At 41.9% G+C, this 15,884-nt stretch overlaps 2 protein-coding genes across 2 annotated transcripts in view; one reads left to right on the forward strand and one right to left on the reverse strand.

Annotated features, from left to right (window-relative positions):
• LOC138948331 (uncharacterized) overlaps nt 1-15,884 on the reverse strand; it is a 322,492-nt gene that overhangs the window by 182,759 nt on the left and 123,849 nt on the right. The window contains exons 9-10 of the mRNA XM_070319840.1: nt 7,828-8,061; nt 3,939-4,022 (exon numbers count right to left, since the gene is read on the reverse strand). Coding sequence (XP_070175941.1) covers nt 3,939-4,022; nt 7,828-8,061 — 318 coding nt within the window. The remainder of the gene's footprint in view (nt 1-3,938; nt 4,023-7,827; nt 8,062-15,884) is intronic.
• Nucleotides 11,906-13,228, forward strand: LOC138948328 (uncharacterized). Its single transcript, XM_070319838.1, has one exon. It carries the CDS (start codon nt 12,069-12,071, stop codon nt 13,182-13,184), a length of 1,116 nt encoding a protein of 371 aa, XP_070175939.1. The 5' UTR covers nt 11,906-12,068; the 3' UTR covers nt 13,185-13,228.

A 15,884-nucleotide genomic window follows, 5' to 3' on the forward strand; every position in this document is an offset into this window, starting at 1 on the left:
TACAGATTTACCGCACTCTTCACCACGCGAATTCCCAACAGAAGTCAGACTTTCGAACATACAATATACGTAGGCAAGCATGATACGTCATGACGTCATATGATTCCTAGCATATTGACGTAATGCTAAACATCCGGTTATCTCGAGTTTTCTCCGTAATACATGTCCGTGGGTTTTTCAATGTTCGGTTATTTCCGTGGCTTCATGCGGAAAGGGAACCGTCGTCTGCAATCAGCGACATGGACCATTCTGGTACTTGTTGCTGACAAAAACATGATTTTAACACATAATTTAATGTCAGAATAGCTATATAAACGCTATTGTGTTTTCATCGTAGCAATAGGGTCCGATATTTAGACTCGAACAAGTATAATGCGACTCGTCTTCGTCTCGTCGGCATTATACTTGTCTCGTCTAAATATCGGGTCCTATTGCTACGCTGAAAACACAATAGCTGGTAATATAGCTATTCTGATGAACACGTGGGGGAATTCGGGGGCTGTGATTGGATGGTCTCTTCTGATCATCAAAGCATAATGCGGCGGAAGTCGGCCATTTTACTCAATATCCAAAAGCATATTGAGAAAAATGGCCGACGCATGATTCCGGTTTACCCATCTGTACCACGGCGATGTTTCTATCGACAACAGCATACACTGACAACTTAAAAAGCTGTTTCAACAACTGTGTTGTGAAGTCGAATGCACTTGGAGTCAGTTTTTCTTCCAAAGTCAGAAAGCGTGTAGCGGTGTGCATGTCTGCGCGAACATGATGCGCGTAAGAAGTTTGTCTGCTATCAAAACCTGAGATCAACGCATCGACCCAAAAACTGTCATTTTGTAAGTTTGGAACAACAAATCAAGGTCATAACAGCTATATAATCGCTATTGTGTTTTCAGCGTAGCAATAGGGTCCGATATTTAGACTCGAACAAGTATAACGCGACTCGTCTTCGACTCGTCGGCATTATACTTGTCTCGTCTAAATATCGGACCCTATTGCTACGCTGAAAACACAATAGCTGTTAATATGTTAAGTTCGCTATTCATCGTTAAAGATGCTTATGTAGTTAACCTCGGACGAACTGTGTAAACGAACAGACAGGACTGGACAGATGTAACTTGACGACGTAATAACTCCGTTGCACAGAAGGTTTCAGAGAACTGTATGTGTTTTTTTCCAGACGTTCTTGGTTCCGTTCGTGGCTGTATTCGTAGCTGTCTTCGTGATTCTTCATAGCCGTATTCGTGGCTGTCTCCGTGATTTCTTCGTGGCTATCTTCGTGGCTGTCTTCGTGACTTCTTCGTGGCTGTCTTCGTGGTTCCAGTTATTCTGTCTGTTCCGGTTCATCTTGGATCATAACATTCTAACATTCTAACCCGAGATATGCCGGTCCTTTGAACGCTTGTGCTAACCATATCTAACGAGACGAGGGAGGATATTCTGGACTATGATGTCATAACAGAACAAGACCAGTTGCGAATATCCGAGTGTGCCGACTACCAGCGTGTTGTTCATGAACTGAACAATAATATATTCATAATTCCTGTGTCCGCATAATATTGTTGTAAGACTACTGTTAACCCCGACGAACCTTCTTTGAGACAAGTATCAACTATTTGTGTGTGTGTACATGTATGCGTAAACGTCCAGGTGAAATGTCTGTCTGTTCGTGTTATTCGTAAGTAAAGTTTACTGTGAAATCAAAAGTAAAGTGGTGTGTATTTTTTTTTTGAAAAAAATAATGTACTAAGAGAGTGTATGAAAGATAATTATCCACCCATGCACCCTGGTACGCGACAATCACTGATGTTAAATCTTGGATGGTCGATAACAAACGTAAGCTGAATGATGATAAGACTGAAGTCTTACTGTGCAAAAAGAAGAACACTACATTTCCCTCTCCCCAACCGTTGACACCAGTCGTGACTGTCCTTTATGCCCGGATACTGCTGAAGACGAAAGCCATGTTTTTTTTTATTGCCCCACTTACGATGGCATCAGGCAGAGATATATTGGCAGAATACAGTCTAGATTTTTCAGACGAAGACTGTTTACGATATTTGCTCACTTGTACGGTGGAGGATCAGCTTGTATTCTTTGCAAAGTACCTGTTCTTGGCCTCACAAATGCGACAAAAAAGACTTGCAGAAAACGAACCGCTCACGTGATTCTAGCGTTCCCTGTACGAACATATATCATGCTCTGGAATCATTGATGCATTCCCCGTAACAATAGATTGACTTGAAGGTGCCGTAAACGTGAACTCCCTGTTTTAATGTTTTGGGGTTTTTTTGTTTTTGTATTTGCCAAGCACATCATCGTGGGGCTTTTAATCCATAACATGCATCCGTCTACAATGTATCTTCATTCATCCTTCAACATGTATAATAAATATGTAAATGGCAAGTATACAAGACATACAACATTAGGACCTAACCGACAGACGGACATATAACATACCGTTCACTTAAGTAAGGCCGGAGCATAACATCACATGCAGATTACAATACTGATAAAAAAGGGAGAGAGAGAGAGAGAGAGAGAGAGAGAGAGAGAGAGCGAGAGGGGGGTAATGATGGTGGTGGTATCATTTATAATGTATACTCTTTAGTAATAATGCAAATAATAGATTCTTTTCGAACTTCCACCCTACAATAGTCAAAAGTCACTGAAATACAAGACACCCATACTCCCATAAGATTGGACAGGGTGACAGACAGGTAAGAGGATAAGTGAAGCAGACAGACATAAGACATACACACACACTCTTGCCTAAAATCTTATAAAAACCTACAATTTTAAACTGTACAAAAAGTTAAGCTGAAATGGACACTTCGCCTTGGTCAATAACCTAACATATATTCGCATAGGGTAACCACTCTGACAAAAATTCAACATTTCTATTCCTGATAAGATTCAATTTCTTTTCAATGTAATATCTTTGTTTTAATATTTTCAAAAAAACATTCAAAAGCGGAACTGAGCCCTGAAGTTTACATTTATAAATATAATATTTTCCTAAAAGAATAATCAAATCTAAAACATTATCAGTGTTCACATTATCATCATTTCCAAATATTATCAATGCTTTTGAAAAAGTCAAATGTTCACAATGTAAACATTCTTTGTGCAATACATTATTCAATTTAATCCAGAAGGTTTTAACAATCATACATTCCCAAAATAAGTGAAAAATTGTCTCTTCATGATACCCGCAAAATGTGCAGAGCGTTGAATTTTTAATTTTACATAACTATAAATATGTATTACAAGGTAGAATCCGGTGTAGGAGTCGCAGCTGAAACCACCTGTTTTAATTTTAAATGTGTCAAGCGCAAAGAGCATAATTGTAAAGTTATGATGTTGCGCTATATAAATGCTCATTTATTATAATTATTATTATTATTACTATTATTATAAGATAAAATATGATCCGTCTTGAGAGAGCAAGCGTTGACTGAAGCTCTCAAGGTCATACACGCCGTATAGGTGGGGTTTCGGCTAGCGTTTGCTGCACAGAATTCTGTACATGATTTTCATCCCTATCTTTTCAAACTCGTGGCCCCGTAAAATCATAAATAGACCACAGCTTTAACGAAGCATGTAAAACCAATGTGTGCGACATGCGTTTTCCAAATCTCGCCACGGCACGAAAAAAGCGTTCTGCTTGTAGTAACCAAATCTCTCCGACAACCGACATCAAAGTCTGTCACAAATGAAAACAAATCGGTTCGAAAGTAGAAAGATAGCTTTATTTAGGCACAGGAGAACTATTCACATTCATACCAAGATGTGCGCATTACATACGAGGGAAAGTGGTCCTTTTTAGCCCCAACCAGACTCTGCATATTTTAAAGAAGGTTTGGCCCTACCTACAACAGGGCCGAGTGCATGAACAACAAGGCCGAGTACATGGACAGTTGTCGTTTACTCACTGCAAAAGCCTGCGTTGCACTCATGGTTTGGCTTACAATCGGAGACCACATTCTTGTATCTGCAGCTTTTCCCAACTGCAAAATCTGCACGCGAAGAGACAATTTGCCGGGTTGTACACTGAACACAAACGCATATTTTTACTGCTCAAAAATGTGTTTATTAGATTTAAGCAATAATTAGGTATGACGTCACAGGTCCCTCAACAAAAAAGCAAATGCTTATACGGCTCGCCTTTCTCACTCGATTAAATAAACGTACACTGCACTCATGGACGCGATCACACACACACACACACACACACACACACACACACACACACACACACACACACACACACTTTTTCGTGTACCGAACTGTTATTCTTAGCCGTCCAGCCTCTACATGATGCTTGAAGAATTTTGAATAATGACTGCAGAAGGAATGAATGACTTTTTTTACACTGGTTTTTGCATGCCAAAGGGACCTTAATGAGATCCGACACCTATACATGCACAGCCTGGCGGTGACCTTAATGAGATCCGACACCTATACATGCACAGCCTGGCGGGGACCTTAATGAGATCCGACACCTATACATGCACAGCCTGGCGGGGACCTTAATGAGATCCGACACCTATACATGCACAGCCTGGCGGGGACCTTAATGAGATCCGACACCTATACATGCACAGCCTGGCGGGGACCTTAATGAGATCCGACACCTATACATGCACAGCCTGGCGGTGACCTTAATGAGATCCGACACCTATACATGCACAGCCTGGCGGTGACCTTAATGAGATCCGACACCTATACATGCCCAGCCTGGCGGTGACCTTAATGAGATCCGACACCTATACATGCACAGCCTGGCGGTGACCTCACGATTGATTTTATACATGTCTGGTACCATACCCTGTCACAATGTCAAATACCAGAATGCTTTCAATTAAACTGCGATACACAAGTGCCCTTACACTTTGGTTGACATTAAGATGAGTATATTAGCTTCCTGAGAAGAAAAAGTCTCTGCTGAGCTTTCTTACATAAACAGCGTGAACATGATCACTTAAAATCAGCTTGTTGTCAATTAAAACACCCAGATCTTTGAAGGTTACCACAAGTTCAACCAGACTCTCACTTTTAAGATACCACCACCCCCACCCCGCACCCCGCACCCCAACTTCCACACCAGAAAACTCCAATACTTCCTTCTCAGATTTTCTGTACATGAGCTGTGTAAATGTAGCCCAGTTTTAAGACTCCCTCCATTTAAAGACCTGATTTCTTAGATTTGTTTGAGGTCTTAAAAGAAGGATTCCACTGTCAATGCATACAACATTGTCACTGTGTGTCAACTGATTCCACTGTCAATGCATACAACATTGTCACTGTGTGTCAACTGATTCCACTGTCAATGCATACACCATTGTCACTGTGTGTCAACTGATTCCACTGTCAATGCATACACCATTGTCACTGTGTGTCAACTGATTCCACTGTCAATGCATACAACATTGTCACTGTGTGTCAACTGATTCCACTGTCAATGCATACACCATTGTCACTGTGTGTCAACTGATTCCACTGGCAATGCATACACCATTGTCACTGTGTGTCAACTGATTCCACTGTCAATGCATACAACATTGTCACTGTGTGTCAACTGATTCCACTGTCAATGCATACACCATTGTCACTGTGTGTCAACTGATTCCACTGTCAATGCATACACCATTGTCACTGTGTGTCAACTGATTCCACTGTCAATGCATACACCATTGTCACTGTGTGTCAACTGATTCCACTGTCAATGCATACACCATTGTCACTGTGTGTCAACTGATTCCACTGGCAATGCATACACCATTGTCACTGTGTGTCAACTGATTCCACTGGCAATGCATACACCATTGTTACTGTGTGTCAACTGATTCCACTGGCAATGCATACACCATTGTCACTGTGTGTCAACTGATTCCACTGGCAATGCATACACCATTGTCACTGTGTGTCAACTGATTCCACTGTCAATGCATACACCATTGTCACTGTGTGTCAACTGATTCCACTGTCAATGCATACACCATTGTCACTGTGTGTCAACTGATTCCACTGTCAATGCATACACCATTCTCACTGTGTGTCAACTGATTCCACTGTCAATGCATACAACATTGTCACTGTGTGTCAACTGATTCCTCTGTCAATGCATACAACATTGTTGTACTAGCTTTATAAAATAAAGTTCAAGCGAACGTTCACTTTCAACTTATTGACGCAAACTTGATGCTAATGCCACATGTACTAATCCATTTTGTTGACCATCCCCAATAATATTCTACACATACAAACTTGCCCCACCTTCCCTTCCATGATCGGGAGGTCGTGGGTTCGAACCCCGGCCGGGTCATACCAAAGACTTTAAAATTGGCAATCTAGTGGCTGATCCGTCTGGCGTCTGGCATTATGGGGTTAGTGCTAGGACTGGTTGGTCCGGTGTCAGAATAATGTGACTGGGTGAGACATGAAGCCTGTGCTGCGACTTCTGTCTTGTGTGTGGCGCACGTTATATGTCAAAGCAGCACCGCCCTGATATGGCCCCTCGTGGTCGGCTGGGCGTTAAGCAAACAAACAAATAAAACAAAACAAACCTTCCCTTCCCACCACCATTACTAACCTCATACTCAACACCCTCAACATTTTGAACAAAGAAAGAGATTTTTGTTATCAGAACTATAGTATTGAACATTCTTGACTAAGTAGATTTTTCGCTAGCCTCCCCTCTCTTTAAAGCTGTGGTCTATTTATGACTTTCCGGTGCTACGAGGTTGAAAAGATAGGGATGAAAATCATGTACAGAATTCTGTACAGCAAACACTACCCGAAACCCCACCTATACGGCGTGTATGACCTTGAGAACTTCAGTCAACGCCTGAATTTTGCAGGGATAACATCCGGTTTTCTCTCTCAAGACTGATCATATTTTATCTTCAAGAGAGATCAAGGGGAAAAAAATAAACGTCCCGGCGAAGATTCGAACTCTCGACCTTGAGACTTCGTGTGTGATGTCCTAACCACTAGGCTACTGCGCCAATTGTGAATACATGTATAACTATTTCTTTGATGTCTGTTTTCAACTGCACAGAGCTTTGGAGAGATTCAATTACTGTTCTTGTCATTTTTCTTGCATGTTGTAAATAGAGATATCGCAGCTATTTGCATGGCGCGAATGTCGTGTAGCATGACGGTGTAAACATATACTGCTAATCCGTGAAACATGTTTGCAATTAAAGGCACATTTGAATGGCAATTTTTACGTTTTTGCAACGCATGAATGGTAATTCAAGCGTAGAATGATATAAATTTATTATTTTTTCTATCTTTGACAACACTGGTGGAGTGGCCTGGCGGTTAAGACATTTCGAGGCCCCGATGCCTTGAGTTCGAATCCCTACCAAGTCGTTTATTTTTTTCTGCTCGATCCTTCTTGACAAGTATGCTCAGCTATGAGAGAGTAAACCGGATGTTACCACTGCAAAATTCAAGCGTTGACTGAAACTCTCAAGGTCAAACACGCCGTATAGATGGGGTTTCGGGTAGCGTTTGCTGTACAAAATTTTGTACATGATTTTCAGCCCTATCTTTTCAAACTCGTAGCCCCGGATAGTCATAAATAGACCACAGCTTTAACTGCCAAGTGTAACTGTTTCACAGCGAGAAACTTAAAAACGCCCCTTTGAAATGCCAAACTTGCAACAGCATCTGGGTGACATGACCCCTCGACGCGACCCCTGCCTCATGTTGGAAAGCCCCTCCCGCTCATAAACTGGTTCCAGCCCTGAACTACGCGCGAAACATACAGTCAGTGAAGTAGTTCGAAACGGAGTGGGCTTGAGCTGTACTTACATCGAAGTTTTGCACCGAACACCTGCACCTCGCAGAAGGCCAGGGCTTTGGTTCGCTCAAATGAGAGCAGAGCAACCCACTGACCCCGCTGTTTGTGGCAATAGATCGTGATCAATTGTCCAGTTACCGGATGTCCTATTGATATAGACGGAGTGCACACTCTTGTTGGCCGCGTAGTTGCGGAAAAGCCAACATCATCGATATAGGTTGTAATAGCTGATGGTAAGTTCTCGGCTGCAACAAACAAACAAACACATCAACCATAACAGATGGCACTCTACATGCTATGGCAGTATCAAACCTTCAATCGTATTATATTATCTAACTGTTTCTCATGCTTTAGAGCTTTCTGTCGGTAGATAGCTTGGCGCGGGGTCATGATTTGGCCTAAATGGTCCGCTGGACCCAAAAAGCAACAGCTAACTAACTAACTATAGCTTGGCGCTGGGTGCTGATTTGGCCTATATGGTCCGCTGGACCCAAAAAGCAACAGCTAACTAACTAACTATAGCTTGGCGCGGGGTCCTAATTTGGCCTAATAGATGGTCCGCTGGACCCAAAAAGCAACAGCTAACTAACTAACTATAGCTTGGCGCGAGGTCCTGATTTGGCCTAAATGGTCCGCTGGACCCAAAAAGCAACAGCTAATTAACTAACTATAGCTTGGCGCTGGGTGCTGATTTGGCCAAAATGTTACGCTGGACCCAAAAAGCAACAGCTAACTAACTAACTAACTATAGCTTGGCGCGGGGTCCTGATTTGGCCTAAATGGTCCGCTGGACCCAAAAAGCAACAGCTAACTAACTAACTATAGCTTGGCGCGGGGTCCTGATTTGGCCTAAATGGTCCGCTGGACCCAAAAAGCAACAGCTAACTAACTATAGCTTGGCGCGGGGTCCCGATTTGGCCTAAATGGTCCGCTGACCCAAAAAGCAACAGCTAACTAACTAACTATAGCTTGGCGCTGGGTGCTGATTTTTATTATTGAAATAGTTTCTTTGCATCATTAATCACATGTATGGAGTGATTGTGAAGAGATTGTATAAACGGTGTGGACGAGAAGTTGATTGATATTGATGTTTTGACGTGAAGAATTGTGTTATAATTTGTGAGGAATTAATAAGTCTGTATCCTCCCAGATTCTGTGTTTGAAGTGTTTAGTGTGAAGAGTGAAGAGTCAGTGTAATTAGATATGGCAGAACACGTATACATAAAAGTAACTCCTTTATTTGCACTACAATCCACTTCATGACAGTGGACATGATAAGCCAGCAGAGGACTCAGGAATGCCCACTTCCTTGATTATACTTCCGTCACAAGAACTAAAAGAACATTCGATGTTCGTTAAATATGTGGATCAAGTGACTCACGAAGCGGAGGAAATGAAAATCTCCGGCAGATCTGTACAGCCAGGGAAACGAAGCATCTTGAACACGCGGCCAGTACAACTGGCCTTGACACGGAACGATTCAAGGGGGGCAATCTCAAGTCATCTGAAAGAGGGAAATCCAAACGCAATCCGCCTTGTTCGATTTTATGGGCTTGGACGATAGAGAAAAATAAGAAAAGCAAAAGCTGCCGATAGCAGTCTGGACGAAACTGCTATCAAGAACGCAGAATTGATTTTTTCTGAGTTTTTTTTTAGCCGTAAGCGCCATGTTTATCGGAGCAGGAAACTCTTCCAGAGTGAGGCCCCTTTGTTAGTTTCACTGCGGTGAACAGCAGTTATGAGAAATTCGAAATGAGAAATGGCGCTTACGGCTAAAATAAAAACTCAGAAAAAATCAATTCTGCGTTCTTGATAGCAGTTTCGTCCAGACTGGACTCCAGCTTTTGCTTTTCTTATTTCTCTCTATCGTCCAAGCCCATAAAATCGAACAAGGCGGATTGCGTTTGGATTTCCCTCTTTCAGATAACTTGAGATTGCCCCCCTTGAATCGTTCCGTGTCAAGGCCAGTTGTACTGGCCGCGTGTTCAAGATGGGAAACGAAGCCGCTGTTACGGCAGAGAAGTCTCCGCCTACGAAAATCGGTAGATCTAGAGCTAGGTAAACATACGTTTTTCAACGCTTGTTCACAAACCCACGCGCTCACACACACACACACACACTCACACACACACACACACACACATGTATATGAAAGAGATGGAATAGCTGATCGAGTGATGACAATAAAGTATTTTTTGGTGCGGTGAACTTGAGGCTATATTGTTCTATCAATCCATCGATATATTTTACACTTTCACCCCAGAAATGAAGCACGTGTACACATATTGAACAAAATAATCATTTTAAGCTTCAATTACACATTAACATGCTTCCATTTGAAGCTTAGAGGTCGTCATCGTGGATTGACGCCCGACCACAGGCGGAAGGTATCGTTCACTGGACCACTACTTTCAAAGAAAGACTACAAGGTATGTCACTCAGCTTCGAGTCGTCTGTGTTCTTGGAGTCGCTTCCTGCGGACAATGTTTTTGTTCAAGACGGTTTGTCTTTTCCTACAGTCTGTGTAAGGTCAAATAAATACAGTTGAATGATTGTTTTAACTCTATGTACCTTTAATTTCCAGCTGCCGTCCGCTGCAGGTTGTTTTTAACCATCATTTGGACGAATGTTCGTTTGCGAACCGCTACCTGTAGTTGGGAAGAAATCATGCATCCCGCACCGAATATGCATACCAGTGCTCATTGGTCTAAAACATATGTACATATTGCAGCAAAGGGAAGCTACCCACGGGAGTTTCACTTTAGGTTTTTGGCGAGGAACCGTTTGCCAAATCAAAAATAATCCTCGAATATATCCGGTTATTAACCGGATATGAGCGCATCCCACTACTATCTCCTCGGACCTACGACCGTTCATCATTCCCACAGGATCTAAGTGGTATGCCGGTGTAACACGAGAAAATTACTCCCACGAGATTTTTACTCCAGAGTAAACATTTCGTACGAAAAAGTTACTCTATTTACAAAAAAAGCACTCCCCCCATTGCACGAGAAAGGTGAGTTCCGAGTAAACATTTCGTACAAAATGTTGCTCCCCTGACGAATAAATAACGAATAAATTACTTCTCCCCAACACGAGCAATTTAACTTCCCATGCCAGGTGTACGACATTTTTACTCCCTTGTGCCCTGTTAGTCTTGGTGGTGGAAGGGGTGGAGGGAAGGTAGCGCGACATTCGTGTGCGCGAGATCACTTATTGGCATTATTCCTTCGGCCGCATCCCATTTTTGAGTACGAGATTTTTACTGGAAGTAAAAAAAATGGGGAGTAAACATTTCGTGGAGGGAGTAATTTGTTCGTGCCTTGGGGAGTTTTTTTCTCGTACGAAAAGTGTACTCGGAGTAAGAATTTCGTACGAAATATTTACTCCGGAGTAAATTTTTCGTGGAGGAAAAATTTTGTGTTACATCGGTGACAGACACGTTTTGTCGCACAAAATACGGTTTAAAAACATGCAGCGGACAGGCAGCTAAATATAAAAGGTACAGATAGTTAGAACATTCATTTATCATGGCATTTGTAAAGTTACAAAGATTCTTGACATTGGCAATTATTTCTTGCATCATTTTTTTCTGAAGTTAGTGGAGCACGACTCGAAGCTGAGTGACATACCTTGTAGTCTTTCTATGTAAGTAGATCTAGTGGTCCGTTGAACGATACCTTCCGCCTGTGGCACGCCCAAAGGTAATTGAAGCCCGACGGAGCGAAGCGACAGCGAAGCGACGGAGGGCTTCAATTAGACTTTGGGAGGGCGTCAATCCACGATGAAGACCGAGAAGTTTCAAATGGAAGCATGTTAATGTTATTGTAATTCTATCTGACGACGATCTCTTTCCTGCTTTCATGTGGTTGTAAACAGACAGAATTGTTTCTGTTCTGTTCACACACTACTTTCAGTCCACCTACCTGCAAGGGTCAAGTCCCAAGCAATATGTCTCTGTATTCCTATCTTATCACTCTGCTCCTGTTTTTTTGGCTCACGTAAGTGTAGCCTATGCGATGCTAACTTGTGTCTGTCTGTGCGTGCGTGCGAGCGTGCGTGCGTGTGTGATAGAAACTTTAACATTTGACTGAACACCGAAATACTAATTCCATTTCGGTAGATTCCGGTAAAACTCCGGAACAGTTGAGATGCGCATGCCCGGAAGTGTCATATCACGTATGCTTCCGGTGTCTACAGAGCGTGTTTTAGATTACACTTACAAGTTTTTTGGGAAATCCTTTCCCATACAATGGATGACTCATCCATCAAGGGTCAAAATGATCCAGATTTGGACCTTGGTTTGTTGGACGACGATCCAACTGACTCAGTTATTGAGTGTGGTCCCCAAATTTTGAAAAAGACTCACGGCAAAGCGACCGGTAAAAACCACACTCATGTCTCTATTCCTCTGTCTGACTGGATTGGGATGAAGAAACAAAATGAGAAAATCTTGGCTTTGCTTCAAAAAGAACCCGACTCGGGTGATGATCGTCGATCTGTACGGTCAAAAAAGCGAAAGAGAGTATCTGATTATGAGTCAGACGACGAGTGTGACGTTGATGAAGAGATCGATGATTTGATGAATCTCGGTGACTCAAAAGAAGGAAATTCATCTAGCGAGACTGATGAACTTGAACTGATCCAACACGACTTCGAGAATGATGAAGACGTTGGAGAAATAATCAATGATAAACTTGCAAAAGTTCTGGACACTATGTCAAAAGGAAAAATCACAGAAGAAAAAATGAAAGAAAAACTCTCGGCACACAAGCGACCAAGCAATTGTGACTTTTGTGTTCCCCGTGTGAATGCAGAGATTTGGGGTGTGATGGATCACAGTGCAAAGAGTGTTGATTGCAAAGCACAAAAGACGCAAAAACAGTTGATGACAGCCACTTATGTGTTGGCTACAGTCGCTGATACATGCACAAAGAGTTCTAGTGTGGAAACGAAAACCTTGATGAAGCCTATTCTGGAGGCAGCTGGGCTAGTTCTGAAAACTATCCATGACCTTTCATTGGATAGGAGGAACAGAATTCTCAATTCACAGAGTCTGAACCGAAAGTACAAGAAACTGGCCTCCTCTGAAATTCCAATTACAAAGAATCTGTTTGGAGATGATCTCAAGGGCGCTTTCGCTCAAATTGACACCACATCTAAACTGGGACAAAGTTTCACAGTGTCCAGCAAAGGAAACAAATTTTTCCCGACCCGGGCAAAAAACTACCAGGACTCGTGGTACGAGAACAATTCTCATCAGAACTTCAGAAAGGGACCCTACCAGACTTGGAGAGGGCGAGGAAAAAGACCTTTTCAGCGTGGCCGAGGAAGGTTCACGCACAAGACGGGGCACGACACGGCCTAGACAGTCCAGAAAGCAGCACATCTACAAGTGAGGTAAAGTTGAATGACAAACAACAAAAACCATTTGTAGCAGGTAGAATTCAGCATTATTTGTCTGAGTGGAAAAAGTTAACCACAGACAAATTTGTTCTCAGTATGGTAGCTGGTTCAGAAATACCTATTGAAGATTATGCAAATTTGAATTATGGAAAAGTTCCAAAGAATTAAGTTCAGGGAAATCAGTTTTCAATAATGGACTCAGAAGTTGAAAAACTCCAAAATATGGGGGTCATTGAAAAAAGTTGTCATGAAAAAGGAGAAATTATTTCTCCAGTGTTTTTGGTGAAAAAACCAGATGATACATTCAGACTCATTCTGAACCTCAAAAAATTTAATGAGTCTGTAGAATACCAACATTTCAAAATGGAAAATTTGAAATCTGCTACACAGATGATGACAAAAAACTGCTTCATGGCGTCAGTTGATCTGAGACATGCTTACTTTTCTGTACCAATTAATACAGAACACAGGAAATATCTCAAATTCATCTGGAGAGATCAGCTGTACAATTATACCTGTTACGCAAATGGTTTGTGTTGTTGTCCAAGATTCTTCACAAAATTACTGAAGCCTGTCTATGCTTATTTGAGAGCTAGAGGTCACCTTTCTGCCTCCTTCATTGATGACTGCTATTTACAGGCAGAAACAGCTGAAACCTGTAAATTGAACATTCTAGAGACAGTCAAATTGTTTCAGGCATTGGGGTTTGTGATTCACCCAAACAAATCAGTACTCAAACCTTGTCAAAAAATCAAATATTTGGGATTTTGGTTGAATTCTAAAGACATGACAGTCACACTTCCACAAGAACAAGTACACAAGATCAAAACAGCTTGTAACAACTTGAAAAGAAAACACAGGTTCACTATTAGAGAACTTGCACAAGTCATTGGTTTGCTGGTAGCGTCTTTTCAGGGCTGTCTTGTGGGGACCTTTGTTCTATAGAGATTTGGACAGAATAAAGACCAGAGCTCTAAAAATGAACCATGGCAATTTTGAAGCTGTGACAAAATTGACTGAAGAAGGAAAAACTGAGTTACAGTGGTGGATTGATAATGTGGAACACTCTCATTATCCTCTAGAAGTTACTGAACCCCAAATAGAGTTCAAAACTGACGCTTCGACTTCTGGAGGTTGGGGAGCAGTTTGCCAGTCTGTGAAAACAGGGGGCAGGTGGAATGAACAAGAAAAAACCTGTCATATCAATGTTTTAGAACTACTAGCTGTAGACTATGCATTGAAAAGTTTTTCTAAACAAGTAACAGGCAAACATGTCAAACTTTTGACAGACAACTCTTGTGCAGTTGCATACCTGAATAATATGGGCGGATCTCGCTCAGTGGAGTGTGACAGACTGGCCAAAAGAATCTGGATTTGGTGCAAAGAAAGACAAATATGGTTAACGGTGGCCCATATCGCTGGAATTTTAAATGTCGCAGCAGACAGGAAATCAAGGTCTTTCAATGATTCCACAGAATGGATGCTAAATACAAAAAATTTTGAAAGCATCAGTGACAAATTTGGAAAACCTGAAATAGACCTTTTTGGTTCTCGTCTAAATTATCAGGTGAAACCCTTCGTTTCTTGGCATCCAGATCCAGAATCTTTTGCAGTGGACGCATTTACTATAAACTGGAAAAAATGGTTTATTTATGCGTTTCCTCCTTTCAGTGTCATCCAGAGAGTCCTTGCAAAAATAGAACGGGACCAGACAACAGGAGTGGTTGTACTTCCTCTCTGGACGACTGCGGTGTGGTATCCACAGTTCTTACGTCTGCTGATAGATCATCCGGTGCTGCTGCCTCGGGGGAAAAATGTCCTGAGTCTGGAACATGCTTCAACTCCGCATCCACTTCACAAAAAACTTCAACTGATAGCCGCAACGTTATCTGGGATGCCGTCAAAGCACGTGGAATTCCAGAAAAAACTTGTGCAGTCATATGTGCATCATGGCGTTCAGCAACCAAGAAACAGTATGAATCCTACTTATGCAGGTGGAAAGTTTTCTGTTCTAAACGGGATTGTGATCCGTTTCATGCGCCTGTAAATACTGTTCTTGATTTTCTGACAGAGTTGTATGAGCAAGGACTTGGCTACAGTGGCATCAATACAGCACGTAGTGCAGTGTCTGCGGTGCTACAAACTTGTGATGGTAGGGCAATAGGTGAACACCCACTTGTATGCAGATTTGTCAAAGGTGTGTTTCAGTTGAGGACACCTGTACCTCGTAATAAGGAAACGTGGGATGTAAATACTGTTCTGGATTTGTTCAGAAACATGAAAGACAATAATGATTTGTCATTAAAATGGTTAACGTTGAAGTTGTGTTCGTTAATTTTAATTGTTTCGGCACAGAGAGTGCAAACTGTTCATTTTATTCGATTGCGTGGAATAAAGTTCCACACAGAAGGCTGTACAATTCAAATACTGGAAAAAGTGAAACAAACAAGGCCTGGTGTTCCTCAACCAAAGCTTGAACTTCCTCTTTATACAGAAGAAGATAAACTGTGTGTGGTGAAATGCTTGGAACAATACATAGAAAGAACAAAACCGATCAGGAATGGTGCTGACAAACTTTTATTATGTCATCAAAACCCACACAAACCGGCAAGTAAAGATTCTGTTGCAAGATGGATGAAAACTGTGTTGAAACAAGCGGGAC

This window comes from Littorina saxatilis, linkage group LG15 (genome assembly GCF_037325665.1).
Source record: "Littorina saxatilis isolate snail1 linkage group LG15, US_GU_Lsax_2.0, whole genome shotgun sequence".
In the NCBI taxonomy this organism is placed as follows: domain Eukaryota; kingdom Metazoa; phylum Mollusca; class Gastropoda; order Littorinimorpha; family Littorinidae; genus Littorina; species Littorina saxatilis.

Bases quoted from the DNA above. Each gene is read 5' to 3' on its own strand.
- LOC138948328 (XM_070319838.1), top strand. From the start codon at position 12,069: ATGGATGACTCATCCATCAAGGGTCAAAATGATCCAGATTTGGACCTT.